At 45.1% G+C, this 27,849-nt stretch overlaps 1 protein-coding gene across 3 annotated transcripts in view; it reads right to left on the bottom strand.

Annotated features, from left to right (window-relative positions):
* Positions 1–1,060: 1,060 nt before the first annotated feature.
* CDADC1 (cytidine and dCMP deaminase domain containing 1) overlaps positions 1,061–27,849 on the bottom strand; it is a 40,800-nt gene continuing 14,011 nt past the window's right edge. The window contains exons 3-9 of one of the 3 annotated variants that reach the window (XM_040426014.1): positions 19,424–19,604; positions 18,775–19,338; positions 14,395–14,444; positions 10,001–10,176; positions 3,906–4,095; positions 1,741–1,801; positions 1,061–1,654 (exon numbers count right to left, since the gene is read on the bottom strand). In XM_040426014.1, the coding sequence (XP_040281948.1) occupies positions 1,578–1,654; positions 1,741–1,801; positions 3,906–4,095; positions 10,001–10,176; positions 14,395–14,444; positions 18,775–19,338; positions 19,424–19,604 (1,299 nt within the window). In that variant the 3' untranslated portion in view covers positions 1,061–1,577. Of the gene's footprint in view, positions 1,655–1,736; positions 1,802–3,905; positions 4,096–10,000; positions 10,177–14,394; positions 14,445–18,774; positions 19,339–19,423; positions 19,605–27,849 lie in introns of all 3 variants that reach the window. The other 2 variants (XM_040426015.1, XM_040426016.1) reach the window with 2 other exon arrangements.

The raw sequence follows: 27,849 nt of genomic DNA, 5'->3' as shown, positions 1-27,849 counted from the left end.
TCTGCCTGGCTGACTCTTCCTATGGAGAAACATGGATTATGGGGAATCTGAGTTCCCAGAATACTCCTTGCTTTATTAGCAAATAATCAATCCTTAGAAATGGACCAACTCCAGTAAGAAGTCCTAATGGAAAAGAGTACTAAAGTAACCAACCCTGAGACTGGGGCTGCACAGAGGGTAAAACAACACAAAACATCCTGAAAATCACGGTCATACTACGACTCCTGTTTGGGTATAGGAAATCACAAGCAACCCTGCAACAAACAGAACGTCTGACACAGAAATGTTCATGGATGAAATGATACAACATTATGTTATATGACAGGTAGACAACGGCCGAGTCAATGATAAAGTGCAAGATTACAGGGCCATACATAGTCTCAATCTGATTACAATGGCTAATTTCAACCAAATCGATTGTTCGCTGGGTGAAATTTAACAAGGAATGTTCATTTTAGTCTACCAATGAGAGGCCATCATAGCCTCAAAAGTAGTCAGCCATGTGTAAAATTTTCATCTGAAAGTGGCCAGCCTGTGAACCATCTTTATGTGGACATCCCCAGAAAGATCATTCGTCGTTGAGCGGGTGTCAGTGAACATGGCCAATATGGAATATCGGGTATGGCTGCATCGGTCGGAATGATTGTTCAACCTTCACCCTACATCTAATGTTTGGTCACCTTCAGTGGAGGCATCTGAGTGCCTGTCCTTCACAGTCAGATGGTGCACATCCTCCATCTAAGACGAATGCAGGGTCCCTAGGCTGTCCAAATATATACAGCAGCATTTCAACATCATATTCCACTGGATATGAACATTTACCTCATTGCAAGTGCAGTAAAATTCCTTAGATTTAGGCATAAATGGACTTAAAAATGCGCTAGACCATCAAATATTCTGGATTATGGGATAGTCATAGAACATGTAGGCAGAGATCCTTCCGGATGGAAATGAAATGCTGTTTGAGGACTATTATGCAGGGGTAGATTGGCCATAGACCTTACAGGGAAATCTCCCGGAGGGCCGATGCCCAGGGGGCGGCCAGTGGAAGTTTATGGGGATGTATTTTGTGCTGCTGGCAGTATTTTGTGATGAACTGTGGTATTTGGCTCTGTTGGGTGGTATAATGTTCCACGATATGGTATTGCTGGCCCTACCTTCCATCAATTTGGACCCAACAACAAAACGGTGCCACTTTTCGTATTTTTTCCAGGTCCCCTTTAAGTTCCCAGTCCGACCCTGCTCTTATGAACCGCCTCTGTCTGGTGTCATACTTTTAGTCATGTAAAGTCACGTGGTTCTACGTTAAAAAAGAGGGGCAGGATTATCAAAACGATCTGATGCTGGACTAAAGAAATTTGATTGCATTTCACCGCGTTTTCTTCTGCTCCCATATTACTGTACAGTCGCTTGCTTGGTGGCCATAGATCCGCGTCTTGCAGCATCCATAAGTAACCATGCAGTAACCATGTTTTAATAATCTCGTTAACAGCAAAAATAAATAGATTTTTTTTTCCTTCTTAAAATAGAATTGTTTCTGCAATAAATAAAATCTTTACTAAAATAAAACTCCAGGTTTACAAGCTCTGCCCATAACACATCCTTTTGTTTTTGAAGCATAGATCATCTTCATCTTTGTTCTTCAGATCTCCATCTATAAAATGAATTAAGAGAGAACTCAGGACAACAGGAGAAGGTTCATTACCACATATGACAGGTGCCACAGGATGACGTACTCACTTTCTGCAGACATGGAAGCCTGTGTGTTACTGGTACTCGCCCTGTGCGGATTTTGTTGCCACTAATGGTAAAAAAAAAATAATGAAGCCATTACTAATAAAACCCAATGACCTCGACAGTAATGGAGCAAGTATGGTCGAATCTCCTAAAGCACTGATTGAAACCATAGTAAAACTCTACAGTCCAGCACAGCACAAGCCAGAATGTCCACCCAGTATTTCTCCTGTATTTTCCAGACTGCTAGAACCCTCGTATGTGGGACATTGGAAAATCAGAAGTCCAGCTTCACAAGTCCCATGGATGCCAGGCTATCAGATCATCAATAACAATGACGACTCTGCAGAACAATACCTGACAGTCGTGAAAAACGCCGGTATTTGTACATAAAATAATATTAAAGGGGTGGTGCGACCCCTTTAATAAGGTTTGGGAGAGTGTTTAAATGAAAGTAAAATGGCACTTACCTACTGAATGCCTCTCCATTCTGGCGGTGATGTTCCCGTCTCTATTCCTTCTGGTCCACAGCAGATCAGAAGTGTGACGCCCTGTCCGTAATTATGAGTGCCACTGCAGTCATTCACTGGTCTCAGAGGTGACGTGTCCCCAAGCAACACGTGACCACTGAGCCTCTGTGGTCATGGGCGGTTTGGAGACACTCCACCACTGCTGAGGCCAGTGAATGGCTGCAGTCATACACATGACCACGGTTGGGAAGCCACACTTCAGGTCCACCAGGGACAGAGAGGAGTAGAGACGGAAGCCTCGCTGCTAGAATGGAATGGCGCTGTAGGTGCTGTTCTTTCATTTAAACACTCCTGGCTCTCATTAAAATTTGTTTTGGGGTTCACCACCCCTTTAAAGAGAACCTGTTACCACTCCTGACATGTCTATTTTAGTGACTACTTGCACTCCCCACTCTATTATGTGCCGTTCCCTTATTATTCCTTCTGTAAGCTATGAATGTTTTCACAGCATTGATCAGACTATATTGATTAGATGAATCAATTCACGATCACTAATTAATTAGGTCTCCAAAATAGGACGAGCTTCTGTCACCTTCAGTAATATAGGACACAAAAACACATGGCCTCCTGTCTGGACTGTGAAGATGCTATGCACCCAACCTCATTACACATGTCCTCCCTGCAGCAATAGTTCAGTTTTAAATAGAGCAAACTGTATCATGGATGCTGCAAATGAGACAATACTATCTCATAAAGGAGAACGATCACAGCAAATTAACTGGCTTTAAAGGTATCACATAAAATGTATAGAATTGGCTTCCTGGGCTTAACCATTTCTAGTTATGGAAACAAGTCTAAGATGAACAGACATGAATGGGGAGGCTGATTAATAAGGGCAGTACAACGATGTGTGAGACCATTTCTATAATGTCCATGTGATGCGCAAGCTATCACTGAATGAAGGCCATCCTCCATTATACACAGGCAGGGTTCAATATAACTTCTTAGAAGACTACTCCATACTGGACTGAAATTGTAAAGATGCGATCGCACGTACTGGAGGAGCGAAGAACCAGAAAACGGCCAGTATGTGTGTGACTGACGGAATAGTTAGTCTGCGTTACGGTCAGACCAGATTTCATCCAGATGAATCTTCCTTTTTGTATTAAATGAATAAGAAAGGCTGCAACTTGCAATAGGTGGGAGAGGTGGAAGTGTAACATGTATCTTCACCATACAGGGAGAGAAAGTGAGGCAGTACTAGGTGTACCTTCAACATACAGGGAAAGAAAATGAGGCAGTACTATCTGTACCTTCCCCATAAAGGGAGAGAAAGTGAAGCAATACTATCTGTACCTTCCCCACAAAGGTACCGTCTTCACCATACGGGGAGCGAAAGTGCTAACTGTGCCGTCATTAGACAGGAGCCAGGAGTGCAGGATAATCTTACCACGTAGGGAGAGTCAGGGAGATAATATCACTTGTGCTCTCAAAATGTATGGGAAGACAAGTAGGCAGTACTGTCTGTGCCTTCAAATATCAGGGACGCAGAACCATCCATACCTACATCGTTTTGCAGGGATCCATCGGTTTTTATTAACACATAATACAGAGGAGGGAACACTATTCAGGTACACAGGGAAGGCCTCAATTACAGATGTTCTTCCATGCCAAACAGATATATTAAACTTGTATACTTACACTATATTTACCAACTCCCCTGAGTTCAGAGAATTTCATGTAGGATATATCGGCCTTCTTTTTACCACTGTCCATGTCTCCAGTATAGATCTGCTTGATGCCAGCCCCTTTAATCAGGGGAACACACTCATCACATGGGCATTTTGTCACAAAGATCATGCTCTGTTCGTCGAGATTAATCTCCTGGCACCTGCAATGATGAGAACATTTAACATTATATAAAAAAATAACAGAGCTGTGTGAGGTCTTATTTTTTTGCGGGACGAGTTGTAGTTTTTTTATTGGTGCCATTTTGGGGCACATACAATTTTCAATCCCTTTTTATTCAATTTTTGGGGGGCAAGGTGATCAAAAATGGCCAAACGCGCATTTTCATTTTCTTTTACATCACGGTGTTCACCATACAGGATAAACACTTAGAAATTGTAATAGTTTAGAAACTTTCAGACGCGGCGATGCCTGTCATGTTTATTTTTTTTGTTCATTTACTCTTATATGTAAAATTAGGAAAGGGGCAATTTGATTTTTTATATATTTGTGCTTTTTTTTTACTTTTGACATTTTTTTACTGTACTTTTTAGTCCCCTGAGTGAGTTGAATATGTGATCTTCTGACCACTTCTACCATAGACTGAAATAGAATACTATTGCAGTCTATGGGATTTCCACTGGCTACCTGTGAAGCTGCACCTCGGCCATAGCTTTACAAGGCCCCAGGCTGTCATAGCAATTAGTTGGAGTCCCAAGATTTCGCTGCAGGGGCTCCAATCAATGTACAGAGGGAGCCCGCTCCATCTGTCTTATCGGTCTGACCCTGCGATCACTATTGACTGTGGCATCTGAGGAGTTAAATGACCGGGATCACCATTATCTCCAATCCCGGTCATTGCGGCCAGGTGTCTGCTGTATTTTACAGCAAGCATCCTCTGCATGTCGAACAGGCTCAGTGGATGAGCCTGCTCCATACAACCTATGCAAGGTAATGCTGTACATGCTAAGGGGTTAAAGGGGTTATCCCCCAAAGAGCATATTATTATCTATTCACAAGATAAATGATAAATGTCAAATAGTCCTAGCCATCTCAAGAACTGAACCACAAGTGCCCTGTTTGAATTGAAAACACATACCCGCTTAACGCAGTGTGTATGTGTATAAGGGATTTGGGAGGGACAGCCATCGGATAAAGGCTATTAAATGTGTACAAGCCCCCCTAGCCACAGAACTTTTTCTGTACCCTTTTCAAAACAATTTTACAGGTGTACAAATGTGTCACACGAACTGTAAAATAAACCTGATGCTTTCTACTGCAGATTTATTCGGGATATTGGTAAGAACATCCCATGCTCTATTGTGACAGGTCATCCAATAGAGGAGGGTCCACAACAGAGTGGGGGGATCTAAAACCTGCAGAATAAAGAGTCCTGCTTATCCCAGCTTATTTATTTCAGTACACTCTATTCCCCTCCACACCACAAAAACACTGCTATTCGCCTTGTTCCACTCTTAAGGCCTCAGACAATCTATGTGCAGAGTAAGCAGTACTCGGGGAAGTGCACCAAGTCCCCCATACCTTTTGAAATTTAGATATACATCCTCTATTCTTAAATACAATATTTTCATATGGTATAATGGCGTTGACTAGTTGTTTCCATTGTGTTAAGGTGGGTGGCCTATCGCCCATCCACCTCATGGCGATCGCCTTCCTCGCCAAGAACAATACTTCCCTAAGGAATATCCTAGTATGATGTGAGTATATAGTCTCATCCATTATCCCAAAGAGACAGATCTTCGGGTGCAATGGTACTACATATCCCAATAAATCCGTGAGTAGTTTGACTACCCTTTCCCAAAACGCTTGTACGTAAGGGCATTCCCATATAAGGTGCCAAAAGTCAGCATCCACTGACGTACACCTATGACACTCAGAGTGGGTAAGTCTGCCCATTCTGTTTAGCCTCAGCGGGGTCAAGTAGCTCTGGTGTATTATGCAGACTTGAATAAACTTGTTATTCACGGCGGGTGACACTAATGTGGGGGATTCTAGAATATCTGCCTCATCTTCGTTAATTAAGTCTGGAATTTTAGCCTTCCATTTACTGAGTGCTTGAATTGGGGTGCCCTTCAGCTTTACATCTAGTAGGTGGGTATACAATGCTGAAATAAAACCTCGTGGTCCCTGTGAACGGATAACTCCAATCATTGGGAAATTGGACAGTGAGATTGGGGTATCCCTATAATGAGTTTGCAAGGCGTGCCTCAACTGTAGAAATCTATAGAAAGCCTGTCTAGGTAGTTCGTGCCTACGACTCATGGACTCATAATCATTGAAAACATTATTGCTGTAGAGATTGCCTAATGTGACAACCCCATGTTCCTTCCAGAATACCTTTTCTTGCATTGCCAATAAATCAGGAAACATGGGGTTATCCCAAATCGGGGTCTCCTGCAGATCCGTTTCTATATTATGTAGGCCTTTACTAGCTTTCCAAACCTGAATGGCCACCCTATGAATTAGTAGTAGCTTACGTAAGAATAGACCAGGCTGCTCCAATACCGACCACAAGTTGGAGATGCCCAGGTATTCAGCTAGTTGCTTCTCTTATCTGCACAGTTCACCTCCCGGTGACAACCAAGATTTAATATTCCTCAATTGTCCAGCTACGTACCCACTGATTTGAATGTGTCTGTTCGCATATAAGTAGTTGTGTGGCATTATGGGTCACATGTTCAACATGGTGTAGAGGGGAGGAATTTGCACTCCTGGTGGTAGGGCGAGATGCTGTGGTATATGGTATTTATTGTGAATCATACACTTCAAACTGTGAAGTAGGTGCCAGCAACATTTGCAATAATAAGCAAGTAAATGCTTCTGCTGGTAAAATTACACGATACTGCCCCAGTCGGGCATTAATTGCTCCGTTATAATGAAAATAATGTTGCGCCGTGAGTCATGTGGAGAGTTGCGATGTTTCAGTCATATGAGACCTTTGTCAATAGATCGCATAGTAGCGGAGGGCAGGACCGCTGCGCAGCAGAGTGGGCTGGGAGCTCCGCTACTATACCTGCGATCTATTGACAAAGGTCTCATATGACCGAAACGTCTGAAACATCGCAACTCTCCACATGACTCACAGCGCAACATTATTTTCATTATAACGGAGCAATTAATGCCCAACTGGGGCAGTATCGTGTAATTTTACCAGCAGAAGCATTTACTTGCTTATTATTGCAAATGTTGCTGGCACCTACTTCACAGTTTGAAGTGTATGATTCACATGTTCAACATGAGCCTGAGGCTGGGGAAGGTTCCACAGCTGTGGAAGACCTCCTGTGTGGTACCAGTGCCAAAGACCTCACACCCCAAAGACCTCAGCAGCTACAGGCCGGTAGCACTGACCTCACAATTGATGAAGACCCTCGAGAGGCTGGTTCTCAACCATCTTCGCCCCTGGTGAGGTCTTCATTGGATCCACTGCAGTTTTCCTACCAGCCTGGCATCGGGGTGGATGATGCCATCATCTACCTCCTACACCGAGCTCTAACTCACCTGGATAGGCCTGGAAGCACTGTGAGGATCGTGTTTTTTTATTTCTCCAGTGCTTTTAACACCATCCAACCTGGACTTCTGAGGGACAAGCTGGAGATGGCAGGAGTGGACAACCACATGTCACATTGGATACTTGACTACCTCACGTTCTGTTTGTTAAATCTCGGGGTGTGTCTCTGACAAGCTGATCTGCAGTACGGGGGCACCACAGGGAACGGTGCTGGCCCCGTTCCTCTTCACCCTCTACACTGCAGACTTCTCCATCAACTCCCCAGGCTACCACCTACAGAAGTTCTCTGATGACTCTGCCATAGTCAGCCTTATCACAGGTGAGGACAACTCAGAGTACAGACAGACACAGGATTTTGTGGACTGGTGTCAGGGGAACCAGCTCCAGATCAACGCGGGCAAAACCAAGGAGCTGGTGGTGGATTTCCGGAGACACAGGCCCCCGGTGAACAAACAGGGAACGGACATTGAGGTGGTGGACTCTTATAAGTACCTGGGTGTTCACCTGAACAACAAACTGGACTGGAGCCATAACATTGATGCTCTTTATAAAAAGGGTTAGAGCAGACTCTATCTGTTGAGGAGACTGAGGTCCTTTGGAGTGCAGGGGACGCTCCTAAAGACCCCTTTTGACTCAGTGGTGGCATCAGCCTTATTCTATGGTGTGGTTTGCTGGGGGAGCAGCTTATCTGTGGCTAAGAGACAGAGATTAGATAATCTCATTAAGAAGGCCAGCTCCGTCCTAGGTTGTCCCCTTGATCCAGTGCTGGAGGTGGGTGACAGAAGAACTCTAGCAAAATTACCATCACTGTTAGACAATGTCTCCCACCCCATGCACGAAGCTGTTGTGGAGCTGGAGAGCTCCTTCAGTGACAGACTGCTGCATCCTAGGTGCACGAAGGAACGTTATCGTAGGTCCATCCTCCCAGCAGCGGTTAGGAGTTATAACCACCACTGTTCTCAAAAACCCAGTAGTGAATTTTTTAAGTAAAATCTGTGTTATGTTTTTCTTGTATTTTTATTTTTTTATTTCTAATTACTCTTATTTTTGCTCCTGTTGTGAATGTGATTGCTGCTGTTATGCCAACATTTCCCCACTGAGGGACAATAAATGGATTTTCTTCTTCTTCTTCTGTAGTAGTGAAAATCACAGACACAACATGGATGGCATCCTTGTTGCATCCATTTTTCACTGAAGACTGATAGGAGATGCTCTGGAAATTAATTTTCAGTTGAGCAACGTCTGTGGATTACGGATGACACTTAGAAGGTAAAAATGGATACGCGAATCCTTCACGGACATCTTCAAGGATGAAACGAGGACGCTTTTTTCACGGACTTGAAAATGACACGCAAATGTGGACGAAGCCTTATAGATCCAGTCAGTCTTCCTGAAGCTCTTTATAAACTGACACACAAAGACCATACTATTACTGTGACAGACAGGAGTCTCTGTGAGCGGCTCATCACACACAGTGCAGGTCATTTATTAAGACCAACGATTTATACGCTGGTCTTAATACCCTTGTGCTGGCGGTAGATGCGCCAAAGTTATGTAAAGGCCTCCACATAACTTTGGTGCTTGGTTCCGCTAGCCGTGCGACATGGTGTAAACTACGGCAGCTCCCTTGCTGGTGTAGTATAAGACCATTTTCCACACCATAAACTGGTGTAGAAAATTGGCGTGAGCGGGGAAAAGTCGCATATTTTGCAGCAAAACCCCTTTGCAACAAAATCTGCGCCTTAAATACACAAAAAAGTGGTGTATATTTTGTAATAAATGACCCATAGTATGTGAAAACGGAACATACTTGTAACTCCCATAAGAAGTTATTTTAACTATATTACCACCATGGCGCAAAATCGGCCGTGGGACAAAATATTGTCACACAGGCATTTAAAAAGTTGTACGTTTTTTATACCCAAAACAGATGTAGTGCAGTTTTCTAAATTACCCCCATGGTATACATATACTACAAAGACTTAGGGTACTTTCACACGCGTTATTCTTTTCCGGTATTGAAATCCGGTAAAGGGTCTCAATACCGAAAAAAAACGCATCAGTTTTGTCCCAATGCATTCTGAATTGAAAGCAATCCGTTCAGTATGCATCGGGATGTCTTCTGTTCTGTCCCTCTGCTGCGGTATTTTTTCCAGACAAAACACAGGAACAATACCACACTTGCAGGATCCGGCATTCATTTCCATTGAAATGCATTAATGCCGGATCCGGTTTTCCGGTCTGCGCATGCGCAGTTCTTTTTAGCTTTGAAAAAATTAAATACCGGATCCGTTATTCCGGATGATACCGGAAAGACGGATCCGGTATTTCAATGCATAAGTCCAACAGATCCGGAAAAAGAAGATATCCGTTTGCATATGGATTTCCGGATCCTGCAGGCAGTTCTGGCAACGGAACTGCCTGCCAGATTCTTCTAACGCTAGTGTGAAAGTAACCTTAGCACACTGCAGCCCAACGTATGAGGTGTCATACAACATGTCACATACATTGAAGTGACATGTCAAGGAAAAAGAATTACCTGAATGTGATAGCATTCTGCTCTGCATGAATAATGTACCGAAACTTCCTGATTTCTCGGTCTTTCTGGTTGTCATCCATGTGTGGAAAATCAGCATATTCCGAGCCCACAGGGAAAGCATTATATCCACACCCAATGAAGTACATGGACCCCGTCCCATCACAATCCAGTGAGCTCTGAGGAACAAGGATCAAGAGTGTGCGTCAGGGATAACGGGTTGTCGTCATTAGATGGTCAGACGGACAGATGCCTACGCAATTAGCTACAAGGATATACCCCCATTAAATGGGGCATTAACATGAAATCTCTCTCCTTTTAATCCCATCTCATGAGACAAAGGGAGTATAAGGCCTCTTTCACACGAGCAAGTTTTTCGTCTGGATGCAATGGGTGTAACAAACGCATAGCATCCGGACTGAATCTTAACCCATTTATTGTTATGGGTTTTTTCACGTATCATTTCTGCATTCAGGAAAAATCTCAGCACGGTCTATATTGTGCTTTTTTCATGCAGTACTGGCTCCATTGAAGTGAATGGGGCTTGCGTGAAAAACGGAAGACATCCGGAGCCAATGCGTTTTTCACTCATGGTTGCTGGAGATGTGGATTTTTATTCTTCAGTTTTTCTTTGTGTGTGTGAAATCGCATGCAACCTGGATACAATCCAGACGGGGTGAAAACACACACACTGAACGTAATTGCAGAAAAAACTGAATGAAGTTGCATGCAAGACCATCTGTTTTCCCTAAACAGATCCTGAAACAACCCATATCGCTTGTGTGAATGAGGCCTAGTATAAATACATCCAACAGAACCAGTGTTTGGGGGACTGTATACTGTGACGGGGATCCATCTGAAAAGGACACAAAGTCACCATTGTGGCGAAGACTCCTGGCAATGTTGACCGTACTCATCCCAAATGTCGCCTTCAGCTAAATGCCAGGAAAGTACACAGCCCCCCAAACTCTGGTTCAGGAAGGCATATGGCACCCACTAGTTTAAAAGGGTTGTCCAGCTGTCCATAAAAAAGGAAACAGTTAAAATATGTCTTAAATTATTAAAGAAAAAAACAGTACTGACCTCCTCAATCCATGTCATACCTACAGACATCACAACTGAGCCATCAGAGGTGACACCAGGAAGCACATCATGTGACTGCTGCGGCCAGAGACTGCCGGCAGTGGTCAAGTGACAGTACAGCGCATCTTCTCCGCCAGCCTGGCAGGAGACCACGCGGGGTATCTGCTCTGCATCAGTGGGGGGACTGAAAAGGTGAGAAATGTTCATTTTTTTATTTTTAGACTTTTGCTGTTTCCTTTTTTTTTTTTTTTTCAAACTCTCGGACAACTGCTTTAAAGGGTCACTGAGTTTTCAGAAAACGTATGAAATGTCATAGAGGTATCAAAGAGATATCAAAGATATATCAAAGATATCAAAGAGATATCAAAGATATCACTAGACTGAGGAGAGAGAATCACTGACATCGGGCGTTGTCTCTCCTCACTGCAGGAGACGGAAGAGGAACGGGCCCACAGACTTTCTATGAACTATCTCCTTCTTCTTCACCCTTCTCCCTCCTCATTCTAGCGATCAGTGGGGGTCTCTGCACTCACACCTCCACTGAAGTGAATCTTTAAGCCTGTATGGGCATTTAAAGATCCCCCTTCCTTAAAATATGTCTGTCTCATGATTTGCAGTTCAGAGTATGGGAGTTCAATACTTTCTACATATCAGTGGACCGCCCGTCTATTGTGACTTTTACTGCAGGGCAAGGACTTGTACTTTAAACTAGGACAGAAATCCAAATAGCAGTGTCATAAATCTCTTTAGGACTGGACTTTGTGATGTACAGTAGACGTTAACCCCCTAGTGTTCGCCAGTTTTGGTCTAAGACCAGAAGTCATTTTTCTTAGCATTCTAGCATTTTGGGACTTCATTTTACATGTATGACACTGTGTGTGGACATGTGTTTGCAGGACAAGTTGTAGTGCCATACATTCATTTTAAGGTTTAAATTAATCTGACTGCTTTCATTCAGTGCTCCTTAGAACACGCCAACATGATGTCTGTATTTTATGAATAAGAGTTCCTGAAGCTCAAAACGTGTTAGCAGTTAATGGGAATGTCACCAGGTACCTCCATAGCATTCCAAGGCAAGTGTCAGATGTGCTCTGGTCTCCTGATTGCAACGCTTTTTCTGCCTTCCTGATCGGTGCCTGCATTCCTGAGAAAACATAGATTTTTTTCATATGCACATGAGCTGTTTGGTGCAACAAGGGCATCACAGATGCACCAAAAGCTGGGCTCTTGCACCCTTGAATGACAGGGTCTTGAATGACAGGGTCAGACAGAGAAGATGTAATCTCGCCTGACCCTGTGTTCTAGCGTGTGTGCCGGCCTGGGCGCACGCGCAGTACAGACCTGATCCTTGCCAGGCAGGGCTCTGTGGTACAGATGACTTCAGCTCTGGCAAACATCAGGGCTGTACTACGCATGCGCCCATGCCAGCACACACGCTAGAACACAGGGCCAGGCGAGATTACATCTTCTCTGTATGACCCTGTCGTTGTGATTCCTGAAGCACTAGTGCATGTCCAAGAACAAGGACAGGCAAGATTACATCTCCCCCACCTGGCCCACTCAAAGAGACAGGGTTAGAGATAAAGAGCAGCGTTTTTGGTGCAACAGTGACGCACTTGTTGCATCAAACTGTTAATTTGCATATAAAAAAAAATCTACGATTTCTCAGGAATGCAGCCATTGATCGGGATGGTGGAAAATGCTTTGGAATCAGAAGACCATATAGCATCCGATGCTTCACTTGGATTACTATGGAGGTACAGTACAGACCAAAAGTTTGGACACACCTTCTCATTCAAAGAGTTTTCTTTATTTTCATGACTATGAAGGCATCAAAACTATGAATTAACACATGTGGAATTATATACATAACAAACAAGTGTGAAACAACTGAAAATATGTCATATTCTAGGTTCTTCAAAGTAGCCACCTTTTGCTTTGATTACTGCTTTGCACACTCTTGGCATTCTCTTGATGAGCTTCAAGAGGTAGTCCCCTGAAATCGTCTTCCAACAGTCTTGAAGGAGTTCCCAGAGATGCTTAGCACTTGTTGGCCCTTTTGCCTTCACTCTGCGGTCCAGCTCACCCCAAACCATCTCGATTGGGTTCAGGTCCGGTGACTGTGGAGGCCAGGTCATCTGGCGCAGCACCCCATCACTCTCCTTCATGGTCAAATAGCCCTTACTTTCAAAGTTTTCCCAATTTTTCAGCTGACTGACTGACCTTTATTTCTTAAAGTAATGATGGCCACTCGTTTTTCTTTACTTAGCTGCTATTTTCTTGCCATAATACAAATTCTAACAGTCTATTCAGTAGGACTATCAGCTGTGTATCCACCTGACTTCTCCTCAACGCAATTGATAGTCCCAAACCCATTTATAAGGCAAGAAATCCCACTTATTAAACCTGACAGGGCACACCTGTGAAGTGAAAACCATTTCAGGGGACTACCTCTTGAAGCTCATCAAGAGAATGCCAAGAGTGTGCAAAGCAGTAATTAAAGCAAAAGGTGGCTACTTTGAAGAACCTAGAATATGACATATTTTCAGTTGTTTCACACTTGTTTGTTATGTATATAATTCCACATGTGTTAATTCATAGTTTTGATGCCTTCAAGTGTGAATCTACAATTTTCATAGTCATGAAAATAAAGAAAACTCTTTGAATGAGAAGGTGTGTCCAAACTTTTGGTCTGTACTGTATGTGGTGACATATGACATTTTTGGATGCAATGATTTGTGGAAACATCATGCTACTATTGCAAAGTTTAGCAATTTTGAGCCTAATAGATTGTTAAAGGCGTGTTCCAGTTGTGACAGCTATTAGACCAGTGGGGGTCCTATGCCTGGGACCCTCACCAATCACGAGAACGGGGACCTCATACCCTTCAGGGCCCCCTAAAATGCATGGAGTGGCAGGTTGGGCATGCGCATTGCTGCTCCTTTCATTTCTATGGGAGTTTTGGAGACAGCCGAGTACAACACTCGCCTGTTTCTGTAACTGACATAGAGAAGAGTGGAGTGACAGTGCGCACGCCCAATCTGCTGCTCAGTTCATTCTGGGGGCCCCAAGGGTTACGGGGCCCCAGCAGTAGGACCCCCACCAATTTAATAGTTATCCCCTAGCCTGTGGATGGGGGATGACTTGTCACATGCAGAATACCCCTTTAAAACCGAGAAATCATCTGTGAATAAAAAAAATGTTTCTAAGAAGGTTCTTACTCATCATGCAGTTATTACACTGCAGGTATAAAGCACGTACTGGATAATATGGTTTCATAAAATCACAGCAGGTACAGTCAGAAAGTTACTTACAGATTTCCGCTCTGCCCAAATAACGGCACCAACTCCAATTTTGTGATCTTCTAAAGAAGGAAAAAAATAAAATGAATTGACACTGATGCCAAATAACTTTCCACTACCAGCGAGCTGCACTGACAACATAGTTACAGCTGAACTAAAACATAAAATCTACAAAGGTACTGGCACTAGTCATGTAAAATGAGGATCTAATGGACGAGATACTGGAAGTGCGGTATATTCTCTGCTGTGCTGAAATTCTAGGTTATTTCAGTTCCTTTATGTCCTTCTCTTCATAGCTGTACTGTAGGAGTCACAGTATCAATATCATGTACTGACGAACACTAAGGCCCCTTGCAGACGAGCGTGTCCGGATAAGGTCCGGATGCGTTGCGGCAAACCCACGCAAGAAGGTACGCAATTGCAGTCAGTTTTGACTGCAATTGCGTTCCGTTTTTCAGTTTTTATCGCGCGGGTGCAATGTGTTTTGCACGCGCGTGATAAAAAACTGAATGTGGTACCCAGACCCGAACTTCTTCACAGAAGTTCAGGTTTGGGTTCAAGGTTGTGTAGATTGTAATATTTCCCCTTATAACATGGTTATAAGGGAAAATAATAGCATTCTGAATACAGAATGCATAGCACAATAGGGCTGGAGGGGCTAAAAAAAAAATAAAAAAATATTTAACTCACCTTAATCCACTTGATCGCGCAGTCGGCATCTCTTCTGTCTTCTTCTTTGAGGAATAGGACCTTTGATGACGTCACTGCGCTTATCACATGGTCCATCACATGATCTTTTACCATGATGATGGATCATGTGACAGACCATGTGATGAGCGCAGTGACGTCATCAAAGGTCCTTTTCCTGTGCACAGCAAAGAAGAAGACAGAAGAGATGCCGGCTGCGCGATCAAGTGGATTAAGGAGAGTTATATTATAATTTTTTTAACCCCTCCAGCCCTATTGTACTATGTATTCTGTATTAAGAATGCTATTATTTTCCCTTATAACCATGTTACAAGGGAAAATATTAATGATCGGGACCCCATCCCGATCGTCTCCTAGCAACCGTGATGCGTGAAAGTGATGCGTGAAAATCACCGCTCATGTGCACAGCCCCATAGAAATTAATGGGTCCGGATTCAGTGCGGGTGCAATGCGTTCACGTCACTCATTGCACCCGCGCGGAAAATTTGCTTGTTTGAAAGGGGTCTAACAAGTCGAAAACGGTTATTCTGACATAAGGGTGTATTCGCGTGTCCGTGTGCAAAATGCAGCTGGGAGGTTTGTCTTTCAAATAGGATGAAATCTGCAACATAGGCCTTGTTAATTAAATCATTTATAGCCATATATTTTTGGAGGTGTTAATGAGAAACATTTTAAATTTGATCACAGAATTCTGTTTTTATCTAGCTACGAAAATTAAAAGAAAAACCTCTGTAATTTGGCTATTTCAGGGAGTTTTATTGCTCCTATAGTAGAGCATTGTTTGCTATTTGCTTCATAGTGGAGCTATACACAATAGTACATTGCTTTACACTACAGGATTTCAGCAGTACTGTCCGACCCACTCATCTGTATGGGGGGTCTCCAGACTTCCTCTTGACGATAGATGTTAAGGCGAAAGGTTGGACATGTTGTATACCAATGTGGCTGACCGTTTTCACTAGAGAAGTCACCACCAGAGGTATCTGGCAATGGATTACTCCACTTTCCCCATTGAACGCACATGTATAGCGGAATAGCTGTCAGCCGACACCTACCTGAAGTGTATGGCAGACCTTAAAAGCATTGTATTCTTTACAACCAGGGGCGGAATAGGAACTTAAAGTGGCCCCATGTTGTAGGTGGTCCAAATTGACAAAAAGGAGGGCAACACAAGTAGGCGGGGCCTGCAATACCAAAATACTGCCCTAGCGGAGCAAAATACCGCAGTGCGGAACAATATACTGCCCCAGCAGAATCAAACACCACAGTGCTTCGCAAAATAATGCCCCAGCAGCACAAAATACCTCCCTAGAAACCCTTAGGAGTGGCCAGCGCCAGCTGCCACGTTTCATCCTCCTACTCCATTTGTCTCAGGATGGTAATATAGTTGAATTAAGAAGTCACCTGCAGTCGCCGGCCAAGTACATCAGTGCTGGACACCCCCAACATTAATTAACTGTAGTAGCTTTAGACCATTATCTATATGGCTGGCTGCTGTGAGGAGGGCTCAGAGGCCAGTCTGTCCCTGTACAGCAGGGACCTTGTTAGGCAGCAATAGTAAAGAGTGAGGGGTCGGGGGGATGTTGTCCTACATTTCACACTTTATCAGTTAGATCAGACTACAAAGATCTTTGAAGAATCTATCTCATCATTTGTGACCTGAGTTTGGAGATTTACATTATAGGGAACCAAAGGATCTTGAATGAGGGACGGAAGATTATCAGATAACACACAACTGAATGTCGACAGCCCAGAAATTTGTTGGTTCAGCCAAAATAACTTAATGTGTATGGCCAGCTTAAAGGGAACCTGTTACATTGAACATGATATCTGATCTGCAGGCAGCATGTTATAGAGCAGGAGGAGCTGAGCAGACTGATATATAGTTTTTGTGGGAAAAGATTCAGTATAATTAGTATATTATTCCTTTACTGTATTTTTGGACTATAAGACACACCGGACTATAAGAAGCACCTAGGACGTGGAGGAGTAAAATGAGAAAAAAAAAAATTTTCATCAGACCTCAGATCAAACCCCCGATCCTCATCAGACCTCAGATCAGACTCCCAAGATCCATCATACCCTCATCAGGCCCCCAAGCTCCATCAGCCTCAGATCAGAACCCCCCATCAGCCTCAGATCAGAACCCCCCCATCCGCCTCAGATCAGAACCCCCCCCCATCAGCCTCAGATCAGAACCCCCCCCCCATCAGCCTCAGATCAGAACCCCCCCCCCCATCAGCCTCAGATCAGAACCCCCCCCCCCCATCAGCCTCAGATCAGAACCCCCCCCCATCAGCCTCAGATCAGAACCCCCCCCCATCAGCCTCAGATCAGAACCCCCCCCCCCATCAGCCTCAGATCAGAACCCCCCCCCCCCCCATCAGCCTCAGATCAGAACCCCCCCCCCCCCATCAGCCTCAGATCAGAACCCCCCCCCCCCCAATCAGCCTCAGATCAGAACCCCCCCCCCCCCCCATCAGCCTCAGATCAAAACCCCCCCCCCCATCAGCCTCAGATCAGAACCCCCCCCCCCATCAGCCTCAGATCAGAACCCCCCCCCCATCAGCCTCAGATCAGAACCCCCCCCCCCATCAGCCTCAGATCAGAACCCCCCCCCATCAGCCTCAGATCAGAACCCCCCCCCATCAGCCTCAGATCAGAACCCCCCCCATCAGCCTCAGATCAGAAGCCCCCATCAGCCTCAGATCAGAAGCCCCCATCAGCCTCAGATCAGAAGCCCCCATCAGCCTCAGATCAGAAGCCCCCATCAGCCTCAGATCAGAAGCCCCCATCAGCCTCAGATCAGAAGCCCCCATCAGCCTCAGATCAGAAGCCCCCATCAGCCTCAGAACCCCCATCAGCCTCAGAACCCCCATCAGCCTCAGAACCCCCATCAGCCTCAGAACCCCCATCAGCCTCAGAACCCCCATCAGCCTCAGAACCCCCATCAGCCTCAGAACCCCCATCAGCCTCAGATCAGAACCCCCATCAGCCTCAGATCAGAACCCCCAAACCTCCATCAGCCTCAGATCAGTCCCTCATCAGCTTCAGATTGGACCCCATCAGACTTCAGATCAGATGTTAATAAAATAAAATAAACTCCGGACAGCGCTGCCACTAACTCACTGCTCCCTGGTCTTCTTCAGGCCTGTGCTGCACTGTGACCTGACGTGGCACAGTGACAGGTCATAGAGTGCGCAGCATGCACTACGTCAGGACTCAGTGAAGTGCAGGGCCTGGAAGAAGACCCGTGAGGGTGACTACAGCCGCACAGTGCTGCCCTCACCTCCCTGTGCCTCCCGCATGCTGATGACCGCTTCCATAATGGAAGCAGTCATTAGTATTCAGACTGTAAGATGCACTGCCATTTTTTCCTCACTTTTGGGGGAAAAGTGCGTTTTATAGTTCAAAAAAATGGTAAGTCTAGTAGGCAGTCCTAGGCAGCAATTGACAGCCTTCCCTATGTGACTATGCATACATAGAAAGCTGGCAAGCACTTTAAGTACTGCCCACTGGACTCCTAAGCTCGGGATGAACAGGGATTTAATTGAATGAAATGCAACTTTTACTTCTCCTGCTCTACAACATGATGTCTGCAGACAGGACTGCATGTACACCAGTTCCCTCTAAGAATACTACAACTTTAACTAATCTGAGCACTGAATTTAAAGAGCAGCTAACCAGTTCGATACGCCAGTAGTCGTGCTTGTATTATACAGTGCTGTGCAATTTCTTGGGTAAGTCCCTGTTGGTGGCTCCCATCACTGGTGTAGAAACCAAAATCAGAGTAGCTGGGAACACTAGCTGCAACAGTAGCAAGAATGAGGACAAGATCCTTCATGTTCTGCCTCAGGCAAACAAAATATGGGTCCTCACACAGATTTTCCAATCCCATCAACCTCAGAATCTCTTTGTGCATGTCTTCATTGGAGATTAAAAAAAGCGATTCATACTCCTTAACCCGTTCCTGACGATACTCATAGAACGTGCTTCTAGTAAACTCAGGTTCTATCCTGGTGATCTTCTGTATAAAGTCACATTTCAAGGATGTCTCTTCCACAAACTGCACCATGTAGCAAGCCAATGGCTGCAAGAGCACACACACATGAGCTCGACTGTTCGATTTCAACCTCTCTACCGCCTTGGCATCAAGCCTGGCGTCTCCAATGCTGGTTTGGGAAGACCTTTCTTGTTGTAAGCTCATCTCTGGATCTGAAGGCCAGTATGAGATACGGTTTACACCAGCTGAAAAAGAAGGAAAATATTGTACTATACAATAATATGATGTATATTTCTGGTAAACTAGAACGAGAATGCACCCACAACTCACCATTCACAATCATTTTCAGGCAAGTAGAGCAAGGTTTTCTGGAGAAATAGAGATCACAATCCTTGAGTCTTGAGCCGTGCTTTATCACTGCAATCTGGCCGGCATGAAGCTCGCTGCTGGAGCAGTGGAGGCCAATAATCTTCATATTCCTTACAACTACAAGCCCCGTCTTCTTTATCTGCTGTAAGATACAATAGATTCACCAATATTCATCATGTAATGTGAATCCAGAGAGAGACACAGAGAATAACCGCTTAATGTTCTCTCCTACATCTTGCCTGTGTTACTTCAATACAGCTAAAATTAAAAAAGCTACTTTGCAAACAGCCTTTCATTTACATCCACACCTTCTATGCACAGCTATGTGTCTCTATGGTAACAGACTTTTAAACAAACCTTGCGTAGTCATACTTCTTTCCATGTGTCTACTTTCTGACAACCTACCAAACAGATTCAAGACGTAGAGGCAGATAGAGCGATATACATGCAGAATCCAACTACAAAGGAACAGTTTGTCAAAAATATCCTTTATAGCCATTATGTGGCACCATGCCCTACGTAAGAACAGCATTGCACTGAATTCTATGGTTTTACGTATCAGGATGTAATTGAAAAAAATATCTGGTCCTTAGAAGGTCTTACAATTAGGTAAATCGAACAGCACATGACAAATTACACTGTGTCATCATTCAGCAAAAATTAAGCCAAAATGGAACAGCCATGTGTGAAAAACTAAGAGCAGCTTATGATACAATAGTTTGTAGAACCATCTTTAGCAGCAATAACTTAATCAGTTTATGACTTTATCAGTCTCTCACATTGTTCTAGAGGAATTGTGGCCCACTCTTCTTTACAACATTGCGTCAGTTCATTGAGGTTTGTGGGGATTCGTTTATGCACAACTCCCTTAACGTCCCGCCAAAGCATTTCAATTGGGTTGAGGTCTTGACTTTGACTTGGTTACTGCAACACCTTGATTCTCTTCTTTTTCAGACATTCTGTTGTAGATTTGCTGACTCTAGACAGGGGCAAACTGGTCAGACTCTACAGGGAAATTTCCTGGTGGACCGATGCCTGGGAAGCCGCCGAGCCCACCTCATGGTCACTAGACAGGTACTGTCACGGCTGTGTTATGGTCTGTGGTAGTGGACCATGACACTTTTGCCGTGCATGCTTGTTGCTTGTGTCAACATGTAGTTTGTAGCCCGTTTTGACACTTTCCCTTTAAGTCTGGTTCCATTCCCAGATCTGGTGTGCATGGGGTTAAGGTGTGAGCAAGGTGGAGCTGGGTGTGGCCTCTTGGCTCTTATAGTACTTGTGTTTGGAGCCTGAGGTCAGAGTTTACTTCTGCTTCTGGTGGAGCTGGAGTATGCTGCCATCCTGGACCTTTCCATCTGTCCAGCTTGAGAGCCACCTTGTTGAACATAATGTCACGGTGGAGAGTGGGGGAACCCCCCCCCCCCCCCCCCCCCACCGTACAATGAAGAATGGTGGGATATGCCACTAGGCCTGGATACCAGGATAAGGGGAGCAGGCAGTAAGCAGAGGACAAACTCGACAGGTACGTATCCTTTGGCAGAATGACAAAAGACCACAGGACCACAACGTCACTTGCCCAGAACAACAAACGAACGAGTCGTCCACACAAGAACCACTGAATCCTGTGAAAAGCACTGAAGCCCAAACACACATATCTGGACTCAGTACTAGCACCAAACACAAGAGCAAATGCGGCAAGATGCATGGCGGACCCAGACAGCACTGCTTAACTGAATTGTGGTTCCCTCTCCGGGGCACCCCAGGGACCCCCTTCCGGAGGTACAGACAAACAGGGGAAATGTCAAACAACCATGCTGGACTACACATTGCCACAAGCAACAAGCATGCACGGCAAAAGTGTCACGGTCCACTACCATCAGACCATGACACAGCCGTGACAATTACATAACGATCTGATACTTTCTGCATTATTTAATGTAGGAGCATCAGATAGTTATGCACATGACCAACGTCACAGGTGTCCTCCTGAAGTCAACTGTATCGCCTTCCTCGGAATGGTGATAAGGGCAGTATTTTACGCTGCACTGTGGTGTTTGGTTTTGCTGGGGTGGTATTTTGTGCTGCACCGTGGTATTTAGGTTCTGTTGGGGCGGTATTTTGTGCTGCACTACGATATTGTTGGCCCCGCCCACTTATGTTGTCCCTGCCTACATGTGTTGCCATGCCTTCTGTCTATTTGGACTCGCCTACAACACAGGGTCACTTTTTTCAGCGGCCACTTTAAGTTCCCAGTCTGCTCCTGACCCTAAAATACACTGCTCAAAAAAATAAAAGGGAACACAAAAATAACACATCCTAGATCTGAATTAATTAAATATTCTTCTGAAATACTTTGTTCTTTACATAGTTGAATGTGCTGACAACAAAATCACACAAAAATAAAAAAATGGAAATCAAATTTTTCAACCCATGGAGGTCTGGATTTGGAGTCACACTCAAAATTAAAGTGGAAAAACACACTACAGGCTGATCCAACTTTGATGTAATGTCCTTAAAACAAGTCAAAATGAGGCTCAGTAGTGTGTGTGGCCTCCACGTGCCTGTATGACCTCCCTACAACGCCTGTGCATGCTCCTGATGAGGTGGCGGACGGTCTCCTGAGGGATCTCCTCCCAGACCTGGACTAAAGCATCTGCCAACTCCTGGACAATCTGTGGTGCAAAGTGACGTTGGTGGATAGAGCGAGACATGATGTCCCAGATGTGCTCAATTGGATTAAGGTCTGGGGAACGGGCAGGCCAGTCCATAGCATCAATGCCTTCGTCTTGCAGGAACTGCTGACACACTTCAGCCACATGAGGTCTAGCATTGTCTTGCATTAGGAGGAACCCAGGGCCAACCGTACCAGCATATGGTCTCACAAGGGGTCTGAGGATCTCATCTCGGTACCTAATGGCAGTCAGGCTACCTCTGGCGAGCACATGGAGGGCGCCATTGGCGAATTTGCCAATCTTGGTGTTCTCTGGCAAATGCCAAACGTCCTGCACGGTGTTGGGCTGTAAGCACAACCCCCACCTGTGGACGTCGGGCCCTCATATCACCCTCATGGAGTCTGTTTCTAACCGTTTGAGCAGACACATGCACATTTGTGGCCTGCTGGAGGTCATTTTGCAGGGCTCTGGCAGTGCTCCTCCTGTTCCTCCTTGCACAAAGGCAGAGGTAGCGGTCCCGCTGCTGGGTTGTTGCCCTCCTACAGCCTCCTCCACGTCTCCTGATGTACTAGGCCTGTCTCCTGGTAGCGCCTCCATGCTCTGGACACTACGCTGACAGACACAGCAAACCTTCTTGCCACAGCTCGCATTGATGTGCCATCCTGGATAAGCTGCACTACCTGAGCCACTTGTGTGGGTTGTAGACTCCGTCTCATGCTACCACTAGAGTGAAAGCACCGGCAGCATTCAAAAGTGACCAAAACATCAGCCAGGAAGCATAGGAACTGAGAAGTGGTCTGTGGTCACCACCTGCAGAACCACTCCTTTATTGGGGGTGTCTTGCTAATTGCCTATAATTTCCACCTGTTGTCTATCCTGTTTGCACAACAGCATGTGAAATTGATTGTCACTCAGTGTTGCTTCCTAAGTGGACAGTTTGATTTCACAGAAGTGTGATTGACTTGGAGTTACATTGTGTTGTTTAAGTGTTCCCTTTATTTTTTTGAGCAGTGTACTTTAGTATACAGAGGATTTCATTGTCGACTCAATGACTGCAAGGCTTCCAGGTCCTGTGTCTGCAAAACAAGCCAAATCATCACGCCTCCACCATGGTGCTTGCTAGTTGGTAAAAGATGTGTGTGTGGATATGCTGTGTTTGGTTTCTGCCAAAAGTGGTGCTGAGCATTATGGCCAAACATTTCCACTTTGGTCTTGTCTGTCCAAAGAACATTGCTCCAGAAGTCTTGTGGTTTGCTTAGATGTATCTTTCCAACCTAAATGGCATTTATCATGTACACAAAGTCAATACAAGGCACTTACTAATAGGGCTGAAACGATTATTCGATTTGAGGATTTGTTTGTGTCATGTGACCACGGAGCGTGAGTGAAGCGTTTGCTATTATTCACGTAAGCGCGCACTATAACCGGACGCTGTGTGACGTCAGGACGACAGTGCAGAGCGTGGAGAGAAAGATGGATGAGCTGTGGAGCAGTGCCCCTACAGGAGAGGTAAGTATTTTATTTCACTGGCGCTGGGGACATGGCTAGGAGCGGGAGATGGTGGCACTGGGGGGCAAGCTGATGGCACTGGGGGGGGGGCAGCTGGTGGCCGTGGGGGGCAGCTGGTGGCACTGGGGGGGGCAGCTGGTGGCACGGGGGGGGGGGGCAGCTGGTGGCACGGGGGGATGAAGAGTTTTTATTAAAAAAACGTTCTTTTAATTCGTTTTTTATTATTAGAGTATTCGATTAAATGTTGGATTAATCGATAGAATACTCGATTACAAATAGTCTATAGCTGTAGCCCTACTTATTAATGTATTGCGATTGTCCATATTACCTCCTTGGCTGGCTTGATTCATTTCTCAATTGCATTATACACTGCTTGTATACAGGGGTTATTACCACCCTGCAATCCAGCAGCGGTGGCTGGACTGCAGGAGCGTGCCTAGGCATGCATGCACAGCAGCTCCCAGCCCCCTCGTATCTGTGCTGCAACGGCGGCGGCCATAACCCCTGCATATAAGCAGTGTATAATGTGATGGAAAAATGAATCAAGCCAGCAAAGGAAGCAATATGGACAATCACAGTACATTAGTAAGTGCCTCATATTAACTTTGTCTACATGAATAATGCTATTTGTTGAAGTGAGACAAACCCTTTAAAGAGGACCTTTTACAGGTCCGGGCATTATCATATAACTAGCAGGTTGTGTAGGGCATAGGCTACTTTCACACTGGCGTTTTGGCTTTCCGTTTGCGAGATCCGTCATGGGCTCTCACAAGCGTCCAAAACGGATCAGTTTTGCCCTAATGCATTCTGAATGGAAAAGGATCCGCTCAGAATGCATCAGTTTGCCTCCGTTCCGTCTCCATTCCGCTTTCGAGGCGGACAACAAAACGCTGCCTGCAGCATTTTTCTGTCCGCTTGACGAAACTGAGCTAAACGGATTCGTCCTGGCACACAATGTAAGTCAATGGGGATGGATCCATTTTCTCTGACACAATCTGGCACAATAGAAAACTGATCCGTCTCCTATTGACTTTCAATGGAGTTCATGACGAATCCGTCTTGGCTATGTTACAGATAATACAAACTTATCCGTTCATGCCGGATGCATGCGGTTGTATTATTGTAACAGATCCGTTTTTCCCAGATCCATGACGGATCCGGCCAAAACGCGAGTGTGAAAGTAGCTATAGTGAAGTCATGTTACAGTGCTTACTCGTTTCTCTATGCGCGGCTCCATTCACCCGTTGTGGCCCTTGCCCGCTGTGGTTTCCTGCCTGGTATGTGAATTCATACCATCTGTACAGGAAGGAGGAGACGGCAGTGTTTCTCAATGGTCATCTCCTACTCCCTGGATGTGATCTGTCCAATCGCAGCAGAGAGTGTCAAAGCCAGGAAGAAGGTGAGAAACAGGGCCGTCTCCTCCTTCCTGTACCGATAGTAAGAATTTACATACCAAAACAGGGGGCACAACGGGCGAACGGAGTGGTGCATAGGAAAAATAGTAAGCGATATAAGACGCCTTCAGTATGCCCTACATAGCCAGCTAGTTACATGACAATGTCCGGACCGGTGAAAGGTCTCCTCTTTAAGCAGTGCTGCCATGTGCTTTCTCCTGGCAGCCCTTCCAAAAAAGCCATATTTGTTCAGTCTTTTTCTAATTGTAGTTTAAAGTGGTGCATTAGAAAGTACAACTTGTCCTGCAAAGAACAAGCCCTCTTATGGCTATGTAAATGGGAAAATAAAAAAGTTATGGCTCCGGGAAGGCAGGGAGGAAAAATTAGAGCACAAAAACGAAAAAATCCTCCAGAACTCTAGGTGTTAATAGTACGTTTAGGGATGTGGCTGTGAAAATTATCTTTATTTTTTTATTTTTTTATTATGGGGAAAGGTGTGTGATTTGACATTTTAGATTTTTTTTTATATTTACATTTTTTTTTAACCTTTTTTACACTGATTTTAAAGGAGTTTTCCGAGATTTATTTTATTGATGACCTATACTCAGGATAGGTCATCAGTATCTGATCAGTGGGGGTCCGACACCAGGGATCCCTGCCAATCAACCGTTCGAGAAGGCACGTGGCCTAGGAGCAGCTCAGCTGCTATACTATGTATGGCACTGTTCTTGGCGAGCTGATTGCCGGGGGTCCCGGGTGTCAGACCCCCACTGATCAGATACTGATGATCTATCCAGAGGATAAGTCCCCTAGTGACTTGAAAATGTGATCATCAGATTGCTTATCCCATAGATTGCAATAAATTACCATTAAAGCCTATGGGTGTTTCATTATGTTCCTATGGAGCCTTAACACAATTGACCATGGCATTTGAGGGGTTAAATGTGATCAAAAAATTGTTTTGGGTGTCTGCTGTTAAAAACAGGAGAAACTTGCGGCTATGGCGCCCACTCAGCAACTGAGCAGGCAATGGTCTAATCAAGGGCATTTGATCTGCAGCACTTGGCTGCTACTTAACCCTTTAATTTTTATGGAAGAGTGTATTTAATTTTCACATACAGCTTCTGCATTTTGGCCTGGTTTTCATTAAATAAATAATAAGTCTGAGGTTGTATTTACCCAATTTACCTAATTTTAAGAGTTATTTTTTTTATTATGTCCTGATATGTAAAACCTAATTTTCGAGAGGGTGTGCTTTGTTTTTCTCATGAATCTGGGTGTTACCTGTCACTGTAATGCAGCCTATGATGAAAAGTGATCTGTACACACCAAGAAGAGGCACCTATTAGGCTACTTTCACATTAGCGTTAACGTTTTCCGGTATTGAGTTCCGTTAAAGGGGCTCAACAAGAGAAAAAAAAATGCTTCAGTTTTGTCCCAATGCATTCTGAATGGAAAGCAATCCGTTCAGTATGCATCAGGATGTCCATGCTGCGGTATTTTCTCTGGCCAAAATTCCGGAACACTTCCGGCGTTAAAGGGAACCTGTCACCGGGATTTTTTGTATAGAGCTGAGGACATGGGTTGCTAGATGGCCGCTAGCACAGCCGCAATACCCAGTCCCCATAGCTCTGTGTGCTTTTATTGTGTAAAAAAAACGATTTGATACATATGCAAATTAACCTGAGAGGGACAGGACTCATCTCAGGGTAATTTGCATATGTATCAAATAGTTTTTTTACACAATAAAAGCACACAGAGCTATGGGGACTGGGTATTACGGCTGTGCTAGCGGCCATCTAGCAACCCATGTCCTTAGCTCTATACACAAAATCCCGGTGACAGGTTCCCTTTCATTTCCATTGAAATGTATTATTGCGGGTACCAAGTGTTCTGGAAAAACGGATCCGGTGTCCCGGTCTGCGCATGTGCAGATCTTTAAATCTGTGAAAAAGACAAATACCTGATCCGTTTTTGCCAGATGACACCGGAGAGACAGATCCAGTATTACAATGCATTTGTCAGACGGATCCGCATCCGGAAACAAATGATATCCGTTTGCATACGGATTTCCGGATCCGGCAGGCAGTTCCAGCAACGGAACTGCCTGCCGGATTCTTCTAACGCTAGTGTGAAAGTACCCTTAGGCTCCATTCACACGTCCGTGGTGTGTTGCGGACCCGCAAATTGCGGATCCGCAACACACCCGCCCGGCACCCCTATAGAAATGCCTATTCTTGTCCGCAGCTGCGGACAAGAATAGGACATGTTCTATCTTTTGCGGAGCTGTGGACCCGAAGATCGGGGCCGCGCTCCGCAAATGCGGACAGTACACAGTATATTCTAACACAGAGGCGTTCCCATAGTGATGGGGACTCTTCATGTTAGAATATACTAAAAGAACTGTGTACATGACTGCCCCCTGCTGCCTGGCAGCACCCGATCTCTTACAGGGGGCTGTGATCCGCACAATTAACCCCTCAGGTGCCGCACCTGAGGGGTTAATTGTGCGTATCATAGCCCCCTGTAAGAGATCAGGTGCTGCCAGGCAGGAGGGGGCAGACTCCCCTCCCTCCCCAGTTTTAAATTCATTGGTGGCCAGTGCTGCCCCCCCTCCCTCCCCTGTATTACATTCATTGGTGGCCAGTGCGGCCCCCCTCCCTCCCCTGTATTACATTCATTGGTCGCCAGTGCGGCCTCCCCTCTCCCCCCCCCTAATTAAAATCACCCCCCCATCATTGGTGGCAGAGGAGAGTTCCGATCGGAGTCCCAGTTTAATCGCTGGGGCTCCGATCGGTTACCATGGCAGCCA

The sequence above is a fragment of the Bufo bufo genome, chromosome 3 (assembly GCF_905171765.1).
Source record: "Bufo bufo chromosome 3, aBufBuf1.1, whole genome shotgun sequence".
In the NCBI taxonomy this organism is placed as follows: Eukaryota; Metazoa; Chordata; class Amphibia; order Anura; family Bufonidae; genus Bufo; species Bufo bufo.
This window is presented reverse-complemented; position numbering and strand designations above follow the sequence as displayed.